The following is a 27,523-nucleotide window of genomic DNA, read 5'->3' on the forward strand; positions in this document are numbered from 1 at the left end:
TTTTCAGAGAATGTAAGCTGCCACTAAGGTTAACTTTCAAAGCTTAATACTAGTCATCTTCACTTTTGCGTGAATTTATTTCAGATCATTTCTGGGAAGAGATTTTCACAAGAGGAAGAGAACCTCAGCACACAGCCTTAAAGGAGTTGGGAAGGGGGCATGAACAAAAGCAGGAAATGTGATACAGAAACAGAGACACGTTTTACCTACCACCACTTCTGCAGAGCTGCCCATGAACTTGCCAGTACCCTACCCCCAACCCTGTTTTAAGTAATTGTTCCTCTCTGTTGACAGGAATGTGGGTATTCTATTAAAAAGACATTTTGAATCCCTTCCATTCTTCCTTACCTCTTCCCCGCCCTATCTTACCTCTTCCCCGCCCCCCGCCGCCCCAAATTATGTCTACTAAAGACATGGCTTCAAAGCAAGTTAATATGACTCTGACATGGAGACCTGAATTGTGGAAGGCTTTGTAGGGCGTGACTCAATTTCACTTCCCTACTCCAAGCTAGTAATCTCATTCAATCAGCTGTACAATGACAATACCTCAATTTATATCTCTATTGCTGGCCACACCTGAAAGCTCCAAATCTATATAACCAAAAAAACCATTATCATGGTCCACACATCCAACACTGAGTTCAGCTTCCCCTCAGACCTGCTTCCCTCTCCAGCGTTCCCTTGTTTTACTATATGGACAACCATTGAAATGGCTGCTCAAAAGAACAATTTGAGAACCATCCTTTATAAGCCTCCTCATCTTACACATCCAAGTAATGAGGGAACTCTATCGGTCCTCTCAAGTCTCACTTGAATCTGTCCATTTCTCTTGGCTTCCTAAGCCATCACCATCTCTTGCCAGGACAAATGAAATAATCCTCCTAAGTGGGCCTTCAGATTGACCCCCTTTCAATACACCCTCCACACAATATCCAAGCAACAATCCTTCTAAAACCCAAAATAGGATTATGTGCAACTCTCACTTAAAGCTTTTCAATGGTGCCCTGTGACCTTAAAGTAAAAGACCAACTGGCTAACATAGCCCCTGCCCACCTCTCCAGTCTCTTACCTCACCTGTCTGGAGATCTTCCAGTTCCTTGAATGGGCCGGGCATTTCCTGCCTCAGAGCCAATTCTGCCTGGAGAAGACCTTCATTTGAAGGCAATCTTTTCAAAGAAGGTTTCTCAGATATAAGAGATCAAGAAATACGCAAGACTCATACCAGTATCTGCTCCACATGTAGTAAATTGTGTGTCGATACAGGCCATCTTACAGTACCTATTTGTACAGTACCAATGGCTAACTAGGAAACACTAGTGAATTATTTATGTTTCTCTTTTCTATTTAGCAAATACTACATTCTGTAGTGCTTTCAGTATTGCAATTTAGGTTATTCTATCCTAACTTTGACTTTATGGTACACTTAAAATTTTTAATCAAACAGTATATAAATTAAAATTTAGATCCTTACATTTTTTTAAGTGATAGATTCCAATCACTTTCTCCTAGCTTTTTTTTTTTTTTTTCATTTAATCCTGGAAATTTTAATTCAAATACGCTGTGATAGAGAGGATACAGGCAGCATTTGAAGCCAGATGGACTTGAGCTCAAATCCCCAAGTACGGTACTTAGCTAACTTTGAAAACTGCTTAACCTCTTGGAGTCTCAGTTCTTTACCTACAATGTGGGGATATTCAGGGTTGTTGCGAAGATTAAATGAGACAGCATGAATAAAGGAGCCAAATATAATTCCTGACTCATAGCGGACCCTTAGCAGACTTTATTCTTCCTCATTTACTTTATGTCCCATATATCTCTGGATACAGGCATACCGGCAGGTGGTATTTTTTACACAGACCCACAAGCACCCATTTTATAAACACATGCTGTAAAGACCTTCCAAAATTGATACTTAGACACAATGTTGTGGGACTATTTGTGTGCGTTGTTTGGGACACTGGAGCAAAGCCAAAGTAATTAAATCTCTTACAAATTTAGTAATATAAAAGGCCCCAGACATTGGCCATTGTAATTATTCTATTTCTGGGAAGAAAAGAGACAGGTTCATTTGCAGTATCCCATGCTTAATCATTAGTATTAAATGAATTCAGACCAGAACTAATCAAAGAAGCAAACAACTGATTACTGCTGTTTTGTAAAATAAAGAAGTAATTGATGTTCACACAGGTTAAAATGGCCAAAAAGGCCTTTAAATAAATGGTTCAGCTTTTTTTCTCCCTTTATAGCTGGTTTTCAATGATCTTTAGTCTGTGATTACTTAAATATTCATTTATTTCAGAAGCCTTTTTGTGCAAATCCCAATTAAAAAACCAATCACGTTCTTAATAAATTGGACTAACAACTTCTTTCAAAGGAAGAAACAAATCACAATGTTTCATCATAAAATTTGACTTCACATGACTATCTAGGCAGTTAATTCAATTATAATCAGGAAAAATCATGAAGCCTCATAGATTTATTCATTATGACTGAGTTACAAGGAAAGGAAGGGCTCTGATATGCCTTATATGACATGGAGTATCTGTTATGCTTTATTTGTTAAATCATTCTATGTCATAATTTTCTCCACATACATCTTGCATTCATTTGTTTACTATTCAGTATAACTACAGTGCACATTTACAATTGTGTCTGTATTTGGTGACCCAGTTGCATTTTACAATCTGGCTAGCAATATTGGTATAATTAGCATATATCTTTCTTTTGGCTTTTCAAAGGGGTATTGCAGTCACTAAATTTAAATTCCAGTGGTGAGCCACAGAAGGTGGAATCTTTCCTACTAATTATAAAATAATGCCTTTTTTTGCTTATTCTGAAAGTTGACCACACTATAGGGTTAGCATAGGACCTAAATGTGAGAGATTATTCATTTAATTCTACCCACACTTGCACCCACCCTGCCTATTAGCGAGATTCTTTAACAGTTTTCATAGTAATATATTTTAAAGAAAAGGACTTAGTCAATTTCAATAAAATGGAAGATCTATTTGTTTCCTATAAGTAAAACTTTTACTATTATGAAAAGAAGATAGAAAATTGTGTGTGTGCATAGTGAGGAAAGTATACGGGAAAGTGTTAGAACATCTCTATTCTTACAGGAAAGCTTTGATAATAAGGAAGAATCCAGAAGATACAGAAAGGCCCAGGATGCTTGATTTTCTGTGTCAACTTGACAGGGCTAAGGGAAGCCCAGATAGCTGGTAAAACATTATTTCTGAGTGTGTCTGTCAGGGTGTTTCTGGAAGAGATTAGCATTTGAATTGGTAGAGCGAGTAAAGGACACCCTTTACCCACTCTTCCCAAAGCAGGTGGGCATCATTCAATTAGTTGAAGGCTTGAATAGGAAAAAAAAAAAAAAAAAAGGCACAGAAAGGGAACATTTTCTCTCTTTGCTTGAGCTGGGATATCCATCTTCTCTGGCCCTCAACATTGACCCTTCTGGTTTGTTGGCCTTCAAATTTGGGCTAGGATTTGTATCACCAGCTTTCCTGGCTCTCCAGCTTACAGACAGCAGATCATAGAACTTCTCTGCCTCCATAATCAGGTGAGCCATTTCCTATAATGAATTTCTTCTTATATATTTCTACATATCCATGTACATCCTATCCTGTACCTAATACAAGGCTTTTGCATTTAGTTGTGGAAATGCAAATGGTCTCATTTAGATAAAATGAGTCTCATTTATTTAAAAAAATAAGTCTGTCCTTCTCAGGCTCTTCTCCAGCTCTTGTGAGCTGATTCTTACAAAGTAACTTGAATTCTATTCCTGGATAAGCCGGATATTTAGACATTCTTGGACTGTATCGATATAGCATCTGGTACGGTGCTTTCCAAGTACATGTCCATGGATACCATCCAGAGAGATGTTAACATGATCAAAGTAATTATAGCACACACTACACATAGGTTCCCGGAGTAAATTAAAGCCTCCAAGGAATCCTGCAGTAAGAATGCATGTTTAGCACTGTTGAACTGGTGTTTCTAAAACCCAGTTGGGTATATATGCTTTCTTCCTTTGCCTGACACCTAATGACATTATGAGGAATTCAAGTTTGGAAAATATTGATGATTGTGCCAATTAAAATGCTTTCAGTTGTAGGGCGCATAGGTGGCTCAGTTCGTTGGGCATCTGACTTTTGATTTAGGCTCAGGTCATGATATCATTGTTCATGGGATTGAGCCTCATCAGATTTGGGATTCTCTCTCTCCCTCTCCCCTACTCATGTGTGCACTCACTCGCTCATTCTCTCTCTCTCAAAATAAATAAACTTAAAAAAATGCTTTCAGCCGCAAATAACAGAAAACCCAAAATAGAGTGGCTTAACCAAATAGGACATTTATAAAAATCACAAACTGAAAAATTGAGAAGGAAATGACTGCTGCTCTTACTTCAGTGACTTCAGGGAACAATAATGTCAGGATCCCCTTGTCCCTTTGTTCATAATTAAAAAATGGTGGAAACAGTTCTCATCCAAGATGGCAGAGAGCTTGGGACTGTCAACATTTCTTGCTTTCATCCAGAACTCAAAAGCATTTCAGCAGACTTCCAGTTTATCCCTGCTCCAAGTGAGCTGAATGCATTCTAAGGGAGGAAGGCAATCGAGAAAGACACTGGCTCTGGCTGGTGGGTTAGCCAATCTCATTCCTTCATCAATGGTAGGGTTACTTTTAGAGACTTGCATTGTAGTTGCATGCCCTCAGCTTCCACCAAGGGATACTGTAAGAACCAATGATATGAAGCCTACTGATGTTTTTCCAGTAGAAGCATTCCCCTCATGAGGATGTTGTCCAAAGTAAGAGAATATGCTCTAATGTGATCCACATGAGAACCTCCTTTCAGGCTCAATGCTATCTTCTCCTTCTCTGCCATGCTCATTCCAGCGACAATGTTTAACCCACACAGCATTTTTAGTTCTACCTTAGCCCTACAGGCCACATTGCTGCTGTTGGACCATTCTCTACAAGGTCCCACAATATCCAATCTGCATGGGGAACTAGGCAAGTTTCTTATTGCTCTAAGACCTATAGATCTTTCTCCTTGTCACCTTCTGAGCCTTTTCCACTCTTCAAACTCTATTCTTCTCAACGCACTTTAGTATTTGCAAATAACAAATACTTAAATACAAATACTTAAATAATACCCTGGAACAGAGTTTTGGGGTTTATTTTTGAGTGCTACTATATATGTCCCTGACATAAAGAAGCACAGTCTCCTGATATAAAAGGAATATAGGCAGAAATGACAAATTAGTATTATAAAAATTGTTTTGCCACACACTACACAATTAACTACTTAATAACAAAATAAGATGTTTGGTATTTAATGTCTGTCTCTCCTGATTGCTGCATCCATTTGACCAATACTGTTGACCAACTCTGTCCTCACCTTTCGCCAACTTTTTACTCTTCCTACCACACCCACCTCTATTTCCTTTACTCTCAGCAGACCACTAGCTGCAGTCTTCTGCAGAAGACTGCAGAAATAGATTATCCTGTCCCTTCACACCTCTATTGTCACCCATTTTCTTTTTCTTCGTTTTTTGTTGGGAGACAGTTTTTATTCTAGTCAAAGTTGACCCTTGCATTTGTGCTTGTGATCTCATCACTTTCTCTGTCATTTTGTATCATCAATCATCTTGCACTCTTATGCAGTTCAACTGTTGCCTCCATGTAGACTTCTCTCCTTTGCCTATTAACGTCTTTAAGTCTTCCCCATCTTAAAACATTTTTAAAAATACGTTTCAAGCTATTGTTCTCCTCCCTTCCCCCTAGATTTCTTGGAAGACCAAAAATACCCGTGGTCTCTACTTTCTATTTTCTCAGCTAGTTGCAAACTTACCTTTCTAGAAAATTCATTATATCCAATGACTACTCAGTCTTCTTCCTCTTGGGTATCTGCTAGACAAAGTGAGTGCCAACAAGGCTCACTTCCCTGTGTCTTTCTGGCTCTACTCTCATTTTAATCATTCTAGAGCTAAGAGAATTAGTATGATAATCTAGATTGGGGTCAACAAACTAAATGTTGCCCATCATGTTTTTACAAATGAAGTTTTACTGCCACAGCCATTTGCTTGCATATTGTTCATGGCTGTTTGCATGCTCTAAGAGCAAAATTGACTAGTTGTGACAAGACACCAGCCTGCAAAGCCTACAGTATTTTTTTTTTAACATTTATTTTTGAGAGACAGAGAGACAGGGGGTGAGTAGGGGAGGGGCAGAGACAGACACAGAAATGGAAGACACAGGATTGGAAGCAGGCTCCAGGCTCTGAGCTGTCAGCACAAAGCCCAACACAGGGCTTGGACTCACAAACTGTGAGATCATGACCTGAACCGAAGTTGGATGCTCAACTGACTGAGCCACCCAGGCGACCCAAACCTACAGTATTTAATAATTGGCCCTTTTTAGAAAAAGTTTGCTGACCTCTTTCTAGATGACCTACTCAATCTAGATCTAGATGAAAGAACACCAGTGAGAATCAAGAGAAAATTAGTGTAAGATATATAAAAAGACTTTATTGATAGAAATTAATGACTCTTAGAAGAGGTGCAGTAAGGAAACAAAATTTTTAGAATGACACCTAGAGATATCCAGTTGTGATGTGTGAGTAAACAGTGCTGTGTTAACTAAGGGAGGTAACAGGAAGCCAATTAGTTTGGGTGAGGAGGTGATACAGAAAGGGAGTATATGATCATTTTACTTAGAGCTATTCTATATTTGAGTATTCTTACACCCAAATAAGGATAATATGTATAACTTCAGTGTCCAGGAGGAAAAAGGGGCTAAAGAGAAAAGTTTGGGAATGCCATTGTGTCAGAAAAAGAAAACATGGAATTTGAAAAGAAAGTGCTCACAATTTAAAAAGTTCCAACACATCAATTTTTCCTTCCTCAGACTCAATTAAGTTCTGCACAACATTTCTCTCTTATCACACTTCATACTTTTTATGTGATGATTTTAGCAATGTAGAGCTGACCCTCTTTATTCATGAACTCCATATTTGTGAACTTACATACTTGCTAAACATACATACTTACACACATACCTTGCTAAAATGTATTTGTAACCCCAAATTAACATGCACAGTACTTTCACAATCATTTGGAGACATGACCAAAGTGGTAAAAAATTTGAGATGCCTGACACGCGTTTCCATCTCAGGGTGAGCAAAGTGATGCTCTTATTTCAACTCTCAAACTGTAAGACAAATGTCCATTTTCTAGTCTATTTAGTGTCATGCCTTCTGCATTTGGGGGCTTTTTGTTGGTATTTAAAATGTCCCAAATCACAATTTTGAAGTTCTCTGTAGTTATGTTCCTATAAGCACAGGGCTGCAATGTGCCTTATGTGTTATTAGATGAGCTTCATTCAGGTATGAGTTATAGTGCTGCTGGTGTGAAGTCAATGATAATGAATCAACAATATATATTAAATAAGATCCTTTTAAATAAAAACCTACATAAAACAAGGTTATGCACTGATTAGTTGGCAAAAATGTTATAAACAGAAGCTTGTAGGAACCTAACCCTGTATTTCCTCTATCAATGTGTTAGTATTCACTGGAATAGAACTACAGTAAGTGATGTGATTGTACCTTAGCACATAATCAGATTATACATTTCTTAGAGAATCCCTTCTTCATCTTTTTTAAAAAGTCAATTTATTTAAACTAAAAACAAAGACACAACAGAAACAGTTCACCCATTTCTGGGTAAATAAAAATCCCTTATTCATCCTTATGCAACATGTAGTACACTGCCACTTACTAACATTTTCTGAAAGTATCTAGTTATTACCAGAGAATAGACTTGTTTTCAAATTTACGTGGCTTTTTAACAGACAGGATCTAGTAAACACATATGTACTGGAAAGGAGTTCAAAAATGACATATGTCAAGGCTCAGACCTCCAGGCAAGGAAGTTTGCTTAACAAACTCAGAAATACTTTAAAGCAAAAGAGAGTCACAAATGTAAAAAAGCACTTTTTAATTTTAACCAAAAGGATCAAGTTGATTGATATATATATATATATATATATATATATATACACATACTTTTTTTCTGAAGTATTTATAATAATGTCAGTCAGTATGCTTAAGCAACACAGTTATTTAATGAAAGTTAAGATGGGCAATTGTAATTTGTGTGAAATTTACAATTAGAATTTAAACTTCTTTAAAGTCTTATAAAATTCTAAATTGATAATAATTCTCCAAATTGGAAGTCAGATAACTTAATTTTAATACAATTTGAAATTAAAGAACAATTGTTTACACAACAACAAATAAAGACAAGTTTCCAAGACAGATATAAAAATCTAAATTCAAAAATAAACAGAAGAAATGTAAACAGTTATAAGATATCAATTTATAAATGTTGTTTAGAGCAAAGCTATTCAAATTCTGGTCCATGAGCTATTAGCAACCCATCCCAAATGAAAGAAAAAACTTGTGAGAGAATAAAAATGAACTATATCATTAATCAGCTGACTTTTTATAACAAGACTTTCTTTAAAGGAAGCAATGTTTTGATGTACCTTCTGGGATAGGCGCCTAATCTCATTACAGACTGTAGAACACATACTGCTTACTTCTTTAAAGTGCCCCTATAAATTTACTGCTCAGAGTTAACTTGACCGTGGGGAAAAAATTAAAATGACAATTATAACTGTCATCTGTACTTTATTTTTTAATCCTATCTGTCCAAAAAGCAAAGTTATTAAACTTTATAAACACACCACAATTTAACATTAATTTTCAGATGTGTTTAAGCATTACTGACATCTGGTCACCTCAGAGGGGCTAAGATTCCTGCTTTAATGAGATACATCATCTACTTTTGATATTTGTTTTCAATCTTGGGAGAAAAAGAATAAGAATTGAGTCATTTGTCAACAAGTTCTCCCTAAATACTGGTTTAATTTATTTTCACATTTCAAACAGTGAAAATATTTAAATTAACCTTTATGAAAAAAAACTGAATTTGTATGCTGTTTGTGCAACTCCTTGTTGCGTTTTTATAATAAAAATTGCTAGGAAAAAAGGTATGGAAATTTACAACTCTGTGTATTCTAGTAACTAAGGGGCAGCAGATGAACTATTTTAAGATTCTTCATATTAAAAGAAAGCTGGCATAAAATATTTTTTAAGAATCAGCTTATAATTTAAAATTCAAACATTTTTTTATTTTTAATTTTTACTATGGCATAATTCCTCTAGAAATTTAAAAATAAAATATGATCTTTTGTAAAAATCCTCTTTCACCAATGGCTTGCTAAATTTTACCTGCATTAGCTTAATATGGAAGGCAAATAACTAGACAATCTACAATTTAGAAAAAACTCATCAGTTTTAGATATACAAGAGCCCAATTTAGCTTCTGCAACGGCTAGTTTATTGAACCAACAAACTATTTCTTAAAGAATTTAAATGTATATTTACATGTCCATAAGAAGAGAGCTCCTTTGGCACCTGAGTTGAACACAATATAGTACAGCAAAGAATCTCTAAGAGAAAGTTGTCTAAAGACTATATATTTTATCTATCTATACATAAATACATACACCTATACATATACACATATACACACACAAGTAGAAATAACTTTTTCTTTAAGGCATGCTAAAGATTTAAAAGGAATTCAACATTTAGTCAAATAAAGTGAACTGATGGCTATTACAAACAGTTTTAAGTTATTTGGAGTCTTATCAAATTTCAGAAAGTTAAAGACTTTACAGTAATATGTAATTCAAGGGGGGAAAACTCAAGAATTTTTTTTGTCAAAATATAATTTAATTTGATATAGTAACATGATCATGAGGTAATTATCCTAACATGATAATATAACAGAATTTTTGATAGTAACCAGGTGCAAAATCATCAAAGATAACCATAAAAGGAGTGAACTTCCCTTTATTATCACTAAACAGTCACCAGCCACCCTTCTGTCCTTAGACTCTTGCATTGGTTCCAACAAAAGACCATTATAAGGCCACCCTGCAGATGGCCCTCTGCTGGGCCTCATCACTCACTGGAATTTTACCTAAGAACTTTAGAAGAGCATAATGTCATCAGGTTTTATGATCACATCCACCTTGCTGTTGTGGACTCTGGCACTGTGTTAACAGTCTTACGGGTACTGTGATATTTTTTTATGTAGACTTTTAGAACTCTGAATGACTGGCTTATATCCTAAGACTTAGAAAACATCTAAAATTCTGTAAGTTGCTGAAATAAGTCAGCATTTTCTTCTACGCTCAATTAATAAATATGTTTGGCCACCCAAAATAGAGTACATGCAGTCTTACTTAAGTATCTTCTACTTCACAAATTCTGGAAAATGAAAATCCTGTACACTTGTGTACAATCTAAGTCTCCATCTTTCAGTCCTTATTAAATCTGAAGTATGATGAGAGAGGGTAAGACATTTGAGTCAAAAAAAAAAAAAATGATACCATGCTGCTTTTTTTTTCCTCCAACTTGTATAGAATATCCCTAATTGGGTTTCTAATTTCCCTCTTTGCTCTGGTTAAAGGACTTGTCTCATGTAGCAGATCATATATCCTGGAAATCTTAGGCAGTTTCAAAATATTTGTGATTGAAATATTTTCAAATATAAAATATCCCACATCTATAAAAATAGTAAATATTCTTGTTTATACTTGACATTGTTATCCTAATAAAATTTTGTCAGTAGAGGCATGTATATAGAACTTACCTCATAGAACCTATTGAATTCAAATGCCTTGGTTTTGTTCAGTTTTATATCAACCATAATATAAACCCGAATCAATGTTTTCCTCACCTGTAAAATATTTTGATAAATCCATTTGAACTTGAATTCTTCAATTAACATGTAAACTCACATGCATAGCTTTATTTTGGTCATATATTTAAATATTTTCTTCTCTGAAGAGTATCTCAGAACAGGAAACAAAATTATGCCTGTTACTAATAATTTGGCATTAAAACACTTCTATGCAAAAGTGCATTTACAAAATAAACATGCCATAAATGAAGCTACAAACCACAATCTCACATTGGAGTAGATTTCAAATTCCAAATTCAGTCCAGTAAGTCAAAGAGAAAAGTGCTAACACAGCAAATCTGAAACAAGTTCATGGGGATTGGGCAATGAGTTATCAAAGCGAAATCTTTTGGAAACCATGCTGCTATCCTCTGGAATATTCTCTTTGTCTTCTCGATCACTACAGGTTCCATTACAAGAGGATTTAGAAGTTTTGTCTTCAGAGGACCTTAATGAATGATCCTGACTTTGAGAGGAAGTGGAAGATTCTTCAGGGTGAAATAAGTTTCCAAAGTCCCACTGCTGTAGCCAAGAATGAGACAGGCAGATTTCTGCTGTGGGTCTTTTCCTTTGAAAAGAAAGCATCAAGTGAAAATGGAGAACTAAAAATCAAGTTGGAAACATCTGCAGTTTGATACACCATAGACTTATTTTTTTAATTTATTATAAAAATAACACATACTCATAGTATAGAGGGAATAACAATACCAAAATTGTAGTACCTAGAGTTTCTTTAATATTGACGTGCTGAGAATTCAATTCATCATGGAGCTTACAGGTAAGACTAGACAAAAAGCTTGAGGACATATGTTAAGCCTCGCAAGTAAAAATTAGTAAAATTATAAAATTCCTTGGGTTAAAGAGATAAAGACATGAAACTATGAAGAAAAACATGTAATTTATAATCTATTATTCTGTGTTCTTAAAAGCAATACTGTTAAACCTCAAAAATACAGGCTGCTCTTGAATGATGTTTATCCAGTATTTTGAGTTTTTACATTTAGCTTTCTCTTTTGAAAATAATATGGTCAAATATCACAATTTTTCAAAAGTTAGGAAAATACCTATCTATAGTCAGACCTACAACCTTAACACAATCACCATTTCCATTACAACATGTTTTCTTAGTCTTTATCTTCATCTTTTATGATCATTTTATGTTCATTTTTTTCTGATTATAAAGAAGTTAATTTACTCACTATAGATATTTTTATGTTCGTTTTTTGATTTTAAAAACGTAATGGCTCATTTTAAAATTTTAGAACCTAAGGAAAAAACTATTTAAGAAAATAACCAGAAGCAAAAAGTAATTTTACTACTATACTACTATTAAATAACCATTTATGTCCAAAACAAGGCCAGTGAAAATTTGTGTGGGTTTGCATTAAGCCAATAAAATAATTAGCAAACCCGTGAGTTCTTTTTCCTTAAATTGAGAAGAACCTGAATCCTCCAGGAGATTAAGTAAAGGTCAGAGATAAAAGACCTGACAGCAACAAAACCAGGATCGGAGCCCAAGGCATTTTAAAGTAAATGGGGCTGCTCTGGGTAAAGAAACGGGAGGTCAACTTTTTCTTTTCCTGCTCTGAAGTTGCCAACGAGTGAAGTAAGAGTCCTAAACCATGGTTTCAAATCCCCTTCTTTTGCAGGTGGTCAAAGAGCATTTGATTCTTAAACATTTGACAATCAGTAATTTACACTTCCCATATAACTATAATTACTTGACTACAGATTAGTCACAACAAAGTCTATCGCGGCCAGCCACGTGTATTGTAAACCTTCTATTTCTTTTAGGGAATTTCAGGGTTTAGTAGCAGGGTGCGAGAGAAATAACCCAAATCTTCTCTTCACTCCAAAATTTCCTGCTGTATGTTTTGTATTTACCATGTTTGAAGTTATAGATTTGGTATTTAATGATCTCTTATACCACCTCTCTTCCCATTTTATCTGAAACTTGAGAGCTTACTTCTAATAATTTTATACTGTTTTAGAATATATCTTTCTTAACAGACATAGGATTCATTTTGTAATTGTACTTAAACACATTAATGTTATAACTTACTCTGGATTTTTTACTAAAAGCCTCTGGATAAAGTCTGTGGCCAGCTGTGAAACCGATGAAAATGTTTCTTCTGAATAATCTACATTAACTTGAGAAATATTGAGGTATGTTTCTTGATTATCTTCTCCCACAAATGGAGATGTATGAGTTAACAACATATATGCTATTATGCCAATATTCCTGAAAAACAAAGAAGGGAGAAGAGGGGAATTTAAAACATATGTTAATCTGAAAACATTTATATAAAGTAAAATTGATACTTGGCAGATTCCTGTCCTCAGAACTTGTAAACTATAGACTTTAAATTGCTTTTCAAATTTCCTATATTATTAAAACTAACATAACTGTGTTATCTCAAAGTCTGCCTCACAGAAAAAGAATATAAGGGGAATATACATGTTACATAATTATAAATATAATGTATCAAATATATAGCATGATATCTATAGTCTGCCCTTCATTCAGACACCCTTATTGAGTACACAAAGCTGCTCAAAGGGCAGCATTTCCTAAATGGTACCCAAAGACATATTAATGATCTGTGTGACATAAACAGAAGTTCTGTGCAAACAGAGTCTGCAAGTTTAGCAAAGTACAAAATTGGATAGGTGGATTTTTTTTCATTGCAAGACTTTTCAAAGCCTTAAACACATTCACGGGAAGTCTGATGCTCAGGAGGCAGAAAAAGACAACACATACAGTGCATGTTTCCCACTTATTTAGCCGTAGGACCTTTGTTCCTTGGCAAGCCCATTACAGTTCCATGGAACACAAGGAACAAGTCTAAACTCTTCCACTTGGACTATGGAGTCAGACCCCCACCATGTTCCCAGCTAAAGTTCTAGTATCAATTCCCGTTCTACTCCTTATGACATCTGATATTCAAAATATGATTTTGCTTGCCACAGAAACTCACAATGCCCTAGAAATATAATCTCCTAAAACTAAACTTTTGTACAAACCTGACTTCATTTTCTCCATACCAAATACCTTTCCAGTTCATCTAGACCTAGATTAGGTATCTCCCATCTGGTGCTTGTCTACTGTTTCCTCCATGCTCATTAAGTATTTTACCTTATTACAGAACATATCACACAGTACTGCAACTGTTTGTTTTCGTTTTTTATTAGACCGAGTCTTCCTTCAGGAAAGGGATCTTCCTATTTATTTCTATACTTTTGGCTCAGAGCCAAAGTATTACTTAAAAAGAATGTACAGGTAAATGCCTTCTTGTGGCACAGTAATGATACTTCAAAAAAATCTTTTATAGAAAGCCTTATTATTTACATTTCTTTGGAATCAAAGAAACCCAGAATATATATTCTACCAAACTTTTAATGAAAGCATTTAGGTAACTAACAAAATCTTACCACATATCTGTTGCTGTAGTAATAGGATCATAGTTCAGGATTTCTGGAGCTGAAAGCAAAGATAAAATTCAAATTCAATACTGACAAATTTAAAAACATTAAAATTATTTTACAATAATTATATATATTTAGTATATACATTTAAAATTATAATATATATTATATATAATTATAATAATAATAAAACTGCTTTAATTTTAAAGAATAATATCAAATTGATAGAAATTTAGCATAGTATTAATTATCCTGTGATTGGACATTTAAACATATCTACTGTTGAGCAAATTATATATATACTCAGAAGGTTCAAAAGCACAAATAATATTCTTGGAATAACCAGTAGCTATGGAGGAATGTTTTTAATCATTAAATCAATCTCAGGAAAAACAATTATGAAGAAGTAAAATTTTAGACACTGGAATCTTTTTAAAAATTGTAGTTTGATTACTCTGTTAAGAATTAGTTTATGTTATTTTATTATACTGATTTAAGTTTTTCTTTTCAGAGTAAAGAATCATATATATTTACAACATTATAAGTAAATTATGTATTCTGGAAGGGCTTTACATTTTCAAGTAGATTAAATATCCCTATTAGACTATCAAAAACCTAATTTCCTATGTAATTAACTTCCCATCATCTCCTTCCCTGCCAACTTTTTAAGTGCAAAATAAATTCTCTATATCTTGTGATTATCATAAAGTTCAAATTAGTAGAGGCCAAACTAGGATTTATGCTTGAATAATAACTTTGCTTCACAAAAATTATTTCCTAAAGCCTAACATTTTTATTAATAAAGACTTTGAGTCATATATTTGTCTGTCCATCACACAACGTACCACCCTATACATACTTCTGTGAGCTGTGTCATCTATAATTACAATCATTTATTCTAGGACACTATTGTCCCTATTTGCATTCAAAAGTTAGTAATTTGTTTTGTTTTCATTTGGGGAAAGTCAGCTGCCTTGCTGAGTCGCACCTGTTCTGTGTAGTTGTATCTTTTCAATACTTGCATGGGGGTATCAATATAAGCAACAACAAAAAAGTGCAAAAAGATGAATTTTATAAATTAAAATACTTTGAATTTATGTGCTGCTTCATATAACTTAAATTTTTTTCACCTGCATGATTTTATTTGTTGATATAGTACAATATTCCCAGATTATCTAATCATAGGATCTTTTTTTGACATCCTTTTTCTTCAAAACCCTCCTTTTACAACCCTAGGCAAAACTTACATTTTTAAGCAGCAGCAACAAAAAGCAAGTAGTCCTGCTAAAAATTCTTGCAAAACTGAAGATGATGTATATTTATAAACAGCTTCAGAGTTGGGACCAGGACAGAAGTAGAAATGACATTTATCCAACACCCAGGCTTCAAAGGTAAAAATGACTGGGCCATGTGACTGCCTGGTTTCCTCTTTTTTCCATTTTCTCCTGTTCCCTAACTTCCCCTTCACCCGTTTTTCTTTATGTAATAAACTGTTACACACAAACATTAACTTCTGAATTTACATGTCCAATGTCATGTGAATTGTTGTGAATGTCTCAATGGTCCTACATTCACTAAAGTTCATTTATTGTGTCATAACCAAATTTCAATGCATTAAAATACCTGAATCAAATAAATCCTGGAATTACATGCTCTAAAATATGGCTTTATAGAGATAACATTTAGTTGATAAACTTCAAAATGGTGTATAAAATGAAAGGAAGTTCTTACCTAAGTATTCTGGTGTTCCCATAATTTCCCGAAGTTCACATGCATTCCCTATTTTTCGAGACATTCCAAAATCTACAATTTTTATATCTCCAAGAGGGTATATGCTGCTTAATAATATATTCTGTGGCTAAATAAAGCACAATAAAAATTGGTAAGTAATATACAACAATAAAAGAATACTAGTCTCAGATGGGAAGTAAATTAAATGTTTAGTATTACACATTTCATTAAGTCATTCACCAAACATCTACTGAACTACTAGTTAGCAAAAGCTTTACGCTCAATGATAAATAAAGGTAAAATTATACTCAAAGGATTCTTAGTTTGGATGAAAACAAAGTTAGATGAATATACAGATTGAGTGATTATGAGATAAACTGAATAATAAACACAAGATTACTTAATTCTGCCTATTATAAAGTCTAAGAAACTTTTGCTGTAGAGATGATATTTAAGCTGAACCTTACAGAATAAATAGGAGTATTCCGGTTAGAAAGGCACTCTAGGGAACAGCATGAAAGAAAGTATGAAGGAATAAAAAATGTATACTTTTCCAGAAACAGAAAATGGTTCAGTATGATGGTTCTGGGTCTATTAGCTTAGACAATAAGATATATTGATGCATGGAAGGTGTCACCCATTGCTTCCCAGAACCAAGAGACTTTGCTGAAGTCTATTACAAAATTCCTTGCCACAGTCATAACCCAAATAGTTGCCAAGGTGCTGTTCCCAAAGTCTGTGAAAAGAATTCTAAGTCTAACTTCAGGAAAACCCAATGCTTGTTTATTATTAAATCACAGAGACATTAAAGGAGAAGAGGTAAGGGTAATTAGATCTACTGTTGTCAACCACAGGCTTTAGGATATACAAAGCCAGGTTTATTTCCCATCCCCAACCTCAAGTGCTGTGTGGTGTTACGTAATACACTTGGTTTATCCTTAGCAGGAGAAAGACCCAACAGGAAGTTTGTGGGGGCATGATCGTCCTGATATGTACCATATTGTTGTTTTTACAATATCTTATTGGTAGGGGACATGGCAGGGCTGCTAGGTACTTAACACCGCCCTCTTTCAGAGGGGGGCCCAACACAGACAAACATGTTTTTTCTTTTGAAAATGGGGTAAGAAAAAGAAAGAAAGTCTAGTTTGAGACAAATTTTGAGACAAAATTTGTACAAGATACCCAAATGGTACCTAATTTGCAGTTGAAGAAAATAATTTGGAATTTAGGAGAGAAGTCTGGGCTATAGGAAAGAGAACTGGGAATCATCATTATGGTGAAAGTGGTAGTGAAGGGCAAAGGATCATGCAAAGGGAGACAATATAGAAAGAGAAGAATCCAATGTTCAAAAAATAAGACAGATTGATTGAGATTTTGGGTGGCTGTGGAGGAAAGATAAAGAGAAAGGATAATAACGTAAGAGTTTAAAATGGTATTTCAGGGCTTGAGTAAGGGGACTGAATCGTCTGGGGGGGCAAAAATGGAGGGGCCAAAAGACTAAACATCTCAAGGGAAAAATGAATGAATATAATGGGAGCAAAGAAACGAGCACTAGAAGGAGGTTATCTTCAGAGATGGAGATTAGACTAGAGTATTTTAGAGATGGGGCAGTTTTACAAGATGAGAAGCCCAGGATGTAAGAGTGGGATGGTGTACAATGATTGAAGAATTAGAACAGGGAGGAATGATGGTTTTTAAGAGCCCAGTGATTAATTTGATCTGCTCGCACATGCAGTCCTCTCCTCTCTGCCAATACAAAATTAAGTCCATGTAGCACACATACACAAGTGCACCCAGTGCAGTAGAGAGAGTCATAATCTGACTGTTGCTTCCTACCAAATCCAGCTTGCAATTATGCATCCCAAGAGCAGAACGAAAAAAGATGCTGTATTACTTAAAATCATATGGTACATTACCTTTAAATCAAGATGTACAATGTTATTCTGATGTAGATAACATACTCCTTCAAGTATTTGCTTAATGAGTCTGATAATGTCATTTTCAGAAACCATTTCAGCCAGCTCAGGTAAACACAAGTTGAAAATTTCTCCACCTGCAGCACTGAAATAAAATTCAAATAGAAACTTGGAAAATCATTGACCTAAAAATGACAATTTTTAAATACTGTAAAACTGTTAAGTAAAAGCTATAGCTATCTAGTCTCTCTCTATAGATACATACACTTTTGATTCTCATGACAACTATGCGGGTTATTATTCCCATTTGATTGATGAAGAAACAAGTACAAAGAGGTTAAGCTACTTGTACAAGGTAACATAGTAAACAGGAAACCAGAACCTGAGTCTGTATGATATGGGCAAAAATCTGCATTTTTAACCAATATCTTGTACTGTAGCTTCCCAAATCTTTATTATTTTTAAAAGAATTGAAAATCTAAACAATGCTGACAAAAGCATAGAAAAAAGTCCCTTGGTTTGGAATCAAATGATATAAATTTAAATCCCAAATCTGCTATTTACCAGCAATATAACTTAGGATCAGTCATTTACTTGTCTTTCACCATCTGTAAAACAGAGTCATCACTGAGCTCAATAGATTTTTTTTTTTTAAGAGAGAGTGCAAACAGGGGAGAGGGACAGAAGGAGAGAGAGAGAGAATCCCAAGCAAGTTCCATGCCCAGTGTGGAGCCCAACACAGGGCTTGATCCCATTGACCCTGAGATCATGACCTCAGTCGAAATCGAGTCGGACGCTCAGCCGACTGAGTCACTCTGGCACCCACAGATTTTTTTTGAAGATTAAATCTAAAAAAATGCAAACCCGCCCCCCCCCCAGATGGTTATTCAAAAATTTATAAGGTATATTTAAGAACATCTCAAGTAGGGTGACTGGGTGGCTCAGTCGTCTAAGTGTCTGACTTTGCCTCAGGTCATGATCTCATGGTTCATGGGTTCGAGTCCCACATTGGGCTCTGTGCTTCAGAGCCTGAAGCCTGCTTCAGATTCTGTGTCTCCCTCTCTCTCTGCTCCTCCCCGGCTCATGCTCTCTCTCACTTTCACTCTCAAAAATAAATAAACATAAAAAAAATATTACAAAAAAAAGAATATCTCAAGTAAAGCATATTCTATGTGGTAAAACAGGACAGTGACTAACGTGTAGAAGGTGTTCAATAAAGGTTTGTTGAATGAATGAATGATGGAATAGGCAGTCATTCTTCAGAGCAGCTGAAACTGAAATTCAGAAGTCTCGCTGACTGACAAGAGGAAGAAGCATGTCATATGTATGAGCAGTCATAAGAAGGAAAAGAAAAGGAAAAGAAAAACCTTTGTTTCTGAAGGTATATATTCACAGACCAAAAAATAAAGGAACGTGCCATAAAAGTAACCAGTTTATGTATAATTTCTATCTTCTATATCCTCTAAATTTAACACAATGCATAGGTATTACTTTTATAACCAGAAGTATCCTAAGGGTTTTTTGTTTGTTTCAGTAACAAAATCAAACAAATATTATCATTGTCAGCCAATCAGACTGTCTCTTCTTTTTAGGTTGGTAAGTTGACCAATGTCTTTTGTAGGATTGCCATTTTTCTCATAAAAGCAGGACACAGGTAAAGCTATGGGAAACGGAAAATTAGGAAGAGGAGCTAAGAGGAGAGAATGAACAGATAACACAAGAAGCAGATTACAGAAGTCAGCAGAAACTAGAATAAATGTAAGCAGTGAGTAGTAGACAAGCAGATGATTTGTTCAAACAAGCCACACAAGAGCAGTGACTAGAGAGGAAAAAATATCTCTACAGAGATAAAAGACACCTATATACCATTATCATTGCCCTGGAAGGCATATTCAGGTACACCTCCTTTTTCTCTATTAGAAGAGTTGTCCTCTGATGGGACATCAACCAACAAATTTAGAAATTTGGAGTGTTTGCCTTCATTCGCGTATGTATTTGTATATATGTTGTGTGTGATAATAGTACTTTAGTAGAAGTACACTGTCATGTAAACCTATGTGTTATACATCTTTCAAAAGGCTAAATAAATGTGGTAAGATGTCAACAATTGGTAAATCAAACTGAAAAGTATGAGTATTGATTATACTGTTCTTTCAACTTCTTTGAAGATTTTAAATTTTGTACCAAAAAAGTCAAGGAAGAAAAGTATGTAGGATGACTTGAGGAGGGGATCAGATTGGTAATTGTTATTAGAGTAAAAGATTTCACCGTTCTACTTTCACCACATAAAAAATTATGCCACCTTATGAAAATAACTAAGTCTCCCTGGCTATATTTTTACCTTTGAGATTATCTGATGTGGCAATGCTACCCAAAAAGTAGTAAGAACTAAACCAAATTCTAGTAATAAATTTTAGTAGGTCTTAGTTGATCTAGTAATAAATTATTTCAGGGGTGCCGGGTGGCTCAGTCGGTTCAGCATCTGACTTCGGCTCAGGTCATGATCTCACAGTCCGTGAGTTCAAGCCCCACGTTGGGCTCTCTGTGGACAGCTCAGAGCCATGAGCCTGCTTCAGATTCTGTGTCTCCCTCTCTCTCTGCCCCTCCCCTGATCACGCCCTGTCTCTCTCAAAAATAAGCATTAAAAAATTTTTTTTAAATTATTTTAATCCATTTATACATTTAATGAGTGCTTGCTATACACTTCAGCCATAAGGTACAGTTGTGCCCTTATGGAATTCAGTTTACTTGGCAGGGTACCTGAATCAATTTTCAGAGTATGAACAAAATCCAACCATAAAATGTGTCAAAATTTTCTGATATATTTTATTGTTGCTATTTAGATAAATCCCCCAAAGAAAATTTTATGAAAGTACTCAATGCTCCTATGTATTCATTCTCTAAAACTAGTATTCCATTACTATGTTTGAAAAACGTTAGCTCCTTTTCACATACTTCAAATGTGCAGTGTCATGCAAGTAGATAACTTTTTTTTTTTCTCAAGTTAGTTAACATACAGTGTAGTCTTGGCTTCAGGAGTATAACCCAGTGATTCATTTCTTACATATGACACCCAGTGCTCATCCCCAAAAGTGACCTCCTTAATGCCCATCACCTATTTAACCCACCCCCCCATCCCCCACCCCCATCAACCCTCAGTTTGTTCTCTGTATTTAAGAGTCTCTTATGGTTTGCCTCCGTCTTTTTTTTTATATTTTTTCTTCCCTTCCCCTATGTTCACCTATCAAATTTCTCAAATTCCACATATGAATGAAATCATATGGTATTGGTCTTTCTCTGACTGACTTATTTTGCTTAGCAAAACACCCAAGTAGATAACTTTTTAAAGGTTAGATTAATCTAACAAAAATAATCACAAAATATATGAAAAATGAAATCAGACTGATAGTATCCTGGGCATTTCTGTGATTCTAATTTATTTTGAAGGTGCTATATTATACCTTAGTATGTTGTTTTATGGGAAATGTACATAGTATTAATTCTTTAATAAAAAATTTTTTTAATGTTTATTTGAGAGACAGAGAGCGTGAACAGAGGAGGAATAGAGAGAGAGAGAGAGAGAGAGAGAGACAGAGAGAGAGAAGCCAAAGCAGCTCTAGGCTCTGAGCTGTTAGCACAGAGCCCAATGTGGGGCTCAAACCCATGAACCATGAGATCATGACCTGAGCTGAAGTCAGATGTTTAACTGACTGAGCCACCCAGGCACCCTCATAGTAGTCATTCTTTTTTTTTTTTTAATTTTTTTGACATTTATTTATATTTGAGAGAGAGAGAGAGAGTGAGAGAGACAGAGTGTGAGCAGGGGAGGGGCAGAGAGAGAGGGAGACACAGAATCTGAAGCAGGCTCCAGGCTCTGAGCTGTCAGCACAGAGCCTGACGCGGGGCTCGAACCCATGAACCATGAGATCATGACCTGAGCCAAAGTCAGTCGCTCAACCAACACAGCCACCCAGGTGCCCCCATAGTATTCATTCTTAAATGAACTACTTGCCAGTTTAACATTTTGCAAAATAAGCATTTTCATATTTATAAGTTGATTCTAGGTAATCAACTTTCCTGGTATAAAAACATACTTTTTACAAATATATAAACAAATTTCTTCATCCTTAAAATACCTGAATACTAAAATTAGGCTATATTACTTTTTGTTTTTTATTATTTTATTTTAGAGAGAGAGAGAAAGGCAGAGAAAGAGCATGAGTGGGAGACAGGGGCAGAGGAAGAGAGAGAGAGAGAGAGAGAGAGAGAGACAGAAGAGAGAGAGAGAAAATCTTACACAGGCTTCATACTCAGCAGAGAGCCCAATACGGGGATTGAGCCCATGACCCTGGGATCATGCATGACCTGAACCAAAATCAAGAGTTAGAAGCTTAATAGACTGAGCCACCCAGATGCCCCTAGGCTACATAATATACTTTTACATTCAAAAAGGCAATGATGCAGGTTAACCACTAAAAAGAATTACTGTATTTATAATGCATTTTTTTCTGAAGTAAATACTTAATCTCTTTAGTTTATTATAAAATAGATTTCTTCTATAAAAAATTATCAGACCCTAAAAGCATATTAAACATAAATTTAGCTAACCTTTTCCAATTGTTGTAGATGTTCAAACACATTTTATATACATATAATAAATGTGTCAGACTGTCACTCATAAAGGTACTATTTTAGAGTCACATGTGTGAATATACTAATTAACCGGCCAGTTGGCTTAACCATGATCTACCCTATGCTTAATGTGATGAATTGTTGATTATTTGGGTGTTTTCAGCTTTTCACTGAGTTGTGGGAAGAGATATATTTTATTTCTTATTGCTACAATTCCTAACAGTTTTTCACAAGTTACACAATACTAAGTAAATGTGTTTCTTCAACAATGTGACAAGCACACCTTCACCTTCATGCAAATTCACCCTTCTATTCTCCATGAGTCATTCCCTTGGATGTATTTTTCAAATAGATGGATAAATTATATAAATGATTTCAATTCTATTTATCCATCAGGTAGTTCTGCACAAAAACTCTTCGACTTTCTATGCTATTAGCAATGAAAGTATACTTGTTTCACCACATTCCTCAAGCATTGTGATGTCATTTGGGGTTTTTTGTGTGTACTGTTTAATTAGTTTTTGTGTATATGTGAAAATATTCAAATATACACCATGTCTCTCTAATATTTTATCAACAGAAATCTTTACAAGTTTTTTTCCTAAATGTTTATTTTGAGAGAGAGAGAAAGCACGTGTGTTTTCAAGTGGGGGAGGGGCAGAGAGACTCAGTAAGAGAGAATCCCAAGAAGGCTCCATTCTGTCAGTGCAGAGCCCAATGCAGGGTTTGATCTCATGAACTGTGAGATGACCTGGGCTGAAATTAAAAGTTGGACACCCAACAGACTGAGCCACCCAGGTCCCCCCAAATCTTTATAAGTTCTTGTCATACTTTTATCATTCTTGTTCTTAACATTTCAAGCCACCTTTATCCCACCAATTAAAATAAGTACTACAAATTTATTTAAATTTATTAAAGTATATACTTACTACTCCAATATCAAAATGATTTCACTGGTATTTTCATAGACTTCATGAAGATTAATCACATGAGGGCAAGATTTTGCCAATTCAAGTACGGCAATCTCGTGTAGAATCTCTGCTCGACAATCCTGTCCTCTTCTTCTCTTTTTCAGAAACTTCGCAGCATATTCTTGGCCAGTAGATTTTGATATACACTGTCTAACCACAGCAAACTTTCCTCTGGGGGGAAAATGAGGACAGTCAATTTTAACTTTTCCAAAAAGAACAATATTAACATAACACACAGTTACAACTCCAATTTAGAATTAATCCTTTCAAACAACTATGCCATTAGTTGAGAACTATGTTCTCTTAACTGAATCAAATACTACATATACTTTTATGAAATTTATATTATCACAGAAAAATTAAATGGCAAATGTAAAAACAGGATAAGACATAACTGTATTTGTTCATCACTGTTAATATAAGACATTATCATTGTAGGGGAGATCTCATTTGCATTCCAACTCCATGCCATACTCTTGTTATAAATATTTGTGTTTAAATATCATAACAATCCTATATAGCAATGAAATTGTTTTGCAGAGCCCAGGGAGTATATGTATCTTAGTCTATTTCCAAAGACTGTACCTTTAAAAGGGTACCACACTAACTCCCTAATCAAAACAGCTTCCTTCCAAAATAAAAAATTAAAATTAAAGCAAAAGTGGGTATTTGACATTTCATTGTATCAGTGTAATCGCTTTGCCTGAGCACCATGTTTAACAATCTTTGAAACTTTCTATCACTAATTTATTAGTTGTTTTTCCAGTAAATCTCTTAATATTGGCCAGTAGTCTATGAAGCCTGTAACAGATAACAGAGGTATATGTATCCTACGGAGAGTATCCAGAGACACTTCATGATCAACTAAGAAAATTAATAGTTATCAATAGCTAAGTACAAATACACCCATTAAGTTCATGTTTATCATTTTAGGAATAAATAGGTGTTTAGCTCTCTCCAACAGAAGTGCTCAGCATCTCAACCAAAATTTAAATTTACACTATACTAAGTGTATAGTTGCCCAAAATCTAATTTCCCAAAGATCGAGAGCTATTTTGAGTAAGACTATTTTAAGAAACTAATAAAGGCAACTGACTGCCTACCCAGAAAAATGTACGCATGCCCTTAAACAGAAAGTTTTACATATAATTCCAGAGGGTTTTCAGACTTCAAAGCCCATCTATCGACCTTCTAAACCTGAGCCCACCGGATCCAAGATTAAGAACCTATATCCTAAGGCTCAAATTAACATATGAAGTATAAATAAAGGGTCTTCAGAGAAGAACTTTTGTTCCCTAACTCTTCTTTCTCCAATTTGACTTCTAACACATGTCAGGTGCTTAGCAAGGAAAACCTGGTATTTGGGGTTGGGGAGGGGGGAACAAAATAAATTGCTTGATTGTTATTTTACTTGCTATTCTCAAGGGCCAGGATGACAAGGATTCCTACTCTTTATTTCCCACATTTCTTCAAAACTGGTGCCAGTGAAAAGGACAGGAAACCAAGCTGAAAAAGTATGCTACAATGCCAAAAGAAGTGACCAGGCTATAATTTGACTCTTCTACATTCATCAAAACATACAACTCAATAAATTTGCATGCACAAGCCTGATTCTTGGAAAGAACGTTTCATTTAAGATTTGGCATATACAATTTAAACTAAGGCACTTTCTCACCATGTGCAAAAGCAATACAATTCAATGCATTTCAATGAGCATACAAAAAGGTCATCAGTCTTTGTCTTCAAACTACCCTTTATAGATTTTATACTGGATAAATCAAGTCAAACTAAGATTAAATGACTCATGAAACATCATATATGGAGTTGGAGTGCTGAGAATTAAACTATGGAATGTGAATTTTTAGCTTTCTCTTCTAATCACTACAAAACAATTCCTCCCTTTAAGATCATTTTTTAAGAAGTGCAACTCACTTCTGCCAATTCTCACTCACATTTAGAAGTGAAAGTGTGTCTAAAACAGAAAGGAAATTTTGAGTTTTAGACAGAAATTCACCTTGTAAAACTAAGTAAACAGAAACTAGTTAGCCAAGAAAATTGTCCATCTGAAAAAAAAAATAGTTTATACTACCAACTGTGACAATTAAGTTCTGCTGCAATTTTGTAATTACACCTATAAGCCAGAATTTTCTCAGGAACAAAGAGCAAAATTAACTGGTAACACTTTTTAACCTCATTGTTTCATGTATTCTTATGAGGCTTTTTTAAACAATCCAGTACAAGAGTGACCAAATGATGCTGGTACTTATTTATTTACCTGTCAGTGCTTACCACTGGGTAAAAGTCCCATGTAGGCAGAGACCCTGTCTGTTCTAATTACTACAGTTGTTATAAACTGTACACTTTGCTAATGCATAACAGCAACTGAAGTATCTGTTGAATGAATGCAAGAGCTATGCACCTACTAGAATACCATACACTGTGCTATTTTAGTTTATATCCTGTACTTAAAGCATTTATATTTTTAAAAGTTATTTGAAATTCCAATAACATTTTACATATATATAAATGTATATGCTGTTAAATAAGGTAAATATCCTTACCATAATTATCAGATGACTTAGGAAGGAAAGACTATTTATTTCCTATTCTAAAATGTTAGTTGCAGTTTAGAAGTAACAAAAATAATCTTTTATCATAATTTTCCTGTATCAAACTTAACAGAAATATTTAAGAAAATTAAATACCCTTAACAACAATACTTAATTCATAACCTAAAAAGGCAAAGCTGACTAGATTTCCCAGCAGTGAAAAGTGCTAGTAGTTACCCTTTTGCATTCTAGAATAGACGATAAAATGTGAAAGGAGGGGGGGGGGGAGGGTGAGCCACAAAGGAAGCTGACGTTTATTTCTGCATCTGCCTCACCCTTCTAACCACAAGAAGTCCTAAGAAACCTTGCCTCAGTTGGGGGAGGGGTGGAAAAAAACATACCCAACATGTTAAAAAACAGGAACAATGCAAAGTTTTTTGAGAATAGTCTAAAACGAACTGTTAACTTTTACATATTTTCTTTTAGTCTGCTAAAGGAAAATAAATTCTTCAGCACTAACATCTTAAAATTAAATTTTAAAAAGTTGATTTAGAAAGATCAACTTGATTTAAAAGACTTTTGTAGTTCACACCACATGCTAGAATTATGTTTACATAGTTCAAAATGTAAAGCCTCAAGAAAAACAGTATTTTCATCTTAATTTTCATTGTGCATTAGTATAGGATATTAAAGTTAGTAGCAATAGTGGAAGAACTTAAAGCAAGTTATTGACAGATGAAAGATCATGATTTCCAACTGATCAAGTTTTACTAATTAGAAATACCAAGGGGCACCTGGATGGCTCAGTTGGTTAAACCTCCCACTTCGGCTCAGGTCATGATCTCATAGTTCCTGGGTTCGAGCTCCACGTCAGGCTCTGTGCTGACAGCACAGAGTTTGGAGCCTGCTTCAGTTTCTGTGTCTTCCTCTCTTTCTTTGCCCCTCCCTGCTCTCTCTCCCAAAAATAAAATAAACATATTTTTTTAATAAAAAAAAGAAATATCAAAATTTACCATCTGACTCATTAGCCCATATCAATTCAAAGAAAAATGTTAGGTCTCTTTCATAAAGAGATTAGAAGATGGGATATTAGCAATCTGAGTTTGTTTTAATCAGAGTCTATTATGAGTTTTTGTTCTAGAATGTTAAAAAATACACCTGATTCAAGTTCATGCTTGTTATTTATGATAGTACCTCATTTATAAAACAATGTAATTATTAATACTGTCCTCCCCAAAGTTTAGGTTCTACAAATCTCTCAAAGGAAAAAGTATTTTATAGACTTTCTAGCCCCCATAATATCCCTTATTTTGCAAAGTTAACTTAATAAATATATGTACAGTTACTGATCAAAATATAACTTAGAAAAATGGAAAAGATCCCCTTTATTGTGTTTACTGTTCAAAGCTTTTTATATTCAGTTACCTGCTCAAAGCAGTTGCCAAACATCTTTGCAACAGAAGGAAACTTGG

The 27,523-nt window shown here is 34.8% G+C and overlaps 1 protein-coding gene across 3 annotated transcripts in view; it reads right to left on the reverse strand.

Annotated features, from left to right (window-relative positions):
* Window positions 1-7,664: 7,664 nt before the first annotated feature.
* The window catches only part of STK17B (serine/threonine kinase 17b), a 37,855-nt gene continuing 17,996 nt past the window's right edge, over window positions 7,665-27,523 (reverse strand). For all 3 annotated transcript variants that reach the window (XM_040475720.1, XM_040475719.1, XM_040475718.1), the window contains exons 3-8: window positions 23,461-23,673; window positions 17,900-18,044; window positions 15,984-16,110; window positions 14,259-14,307; window positions 12,889-13,068; window positions 7,665-11,394 (exon numbers count right to left, since the gene is read on the reverse strand). In XM_040475720.1, the coding sequence (XP_040331654.1) occupies window positions 11,112-11,394; window positions 12,889-13,068; window positions 14,259-14,307; window positions 15,984-16,110; window positions 17,900-18,044; window positions 23,461-23,673 (997 nt within the window). In that variant the 3' untranslated portion in view covers window positions 7,665-11,111. The remainder of the gene's footprint in view (window positions 11,395-12,888; window positions 13,069-14,258; window positions 14,308-15,983; window positions 16,111-17,899; window positions 18,045-23,460; window positions 23,674-27,523) is intronic.

The sequence above is a fragment of the Herpailurus yagouaroundi genome, unplaced genomic scaffold (genome assembly GCF_014898765.1).
Source record: "Herpailurus yagouaroundi ecotype Mexico unplaced genomic scaffold, PumYag 140, whole genome shotgun sequence".
Lineage (NCBI taxonomy): Eukaryota > Metazoa > Chordata > Mammalia > Carnivora > Felidae > Herpailurus > Herpailurus yagouaroundi.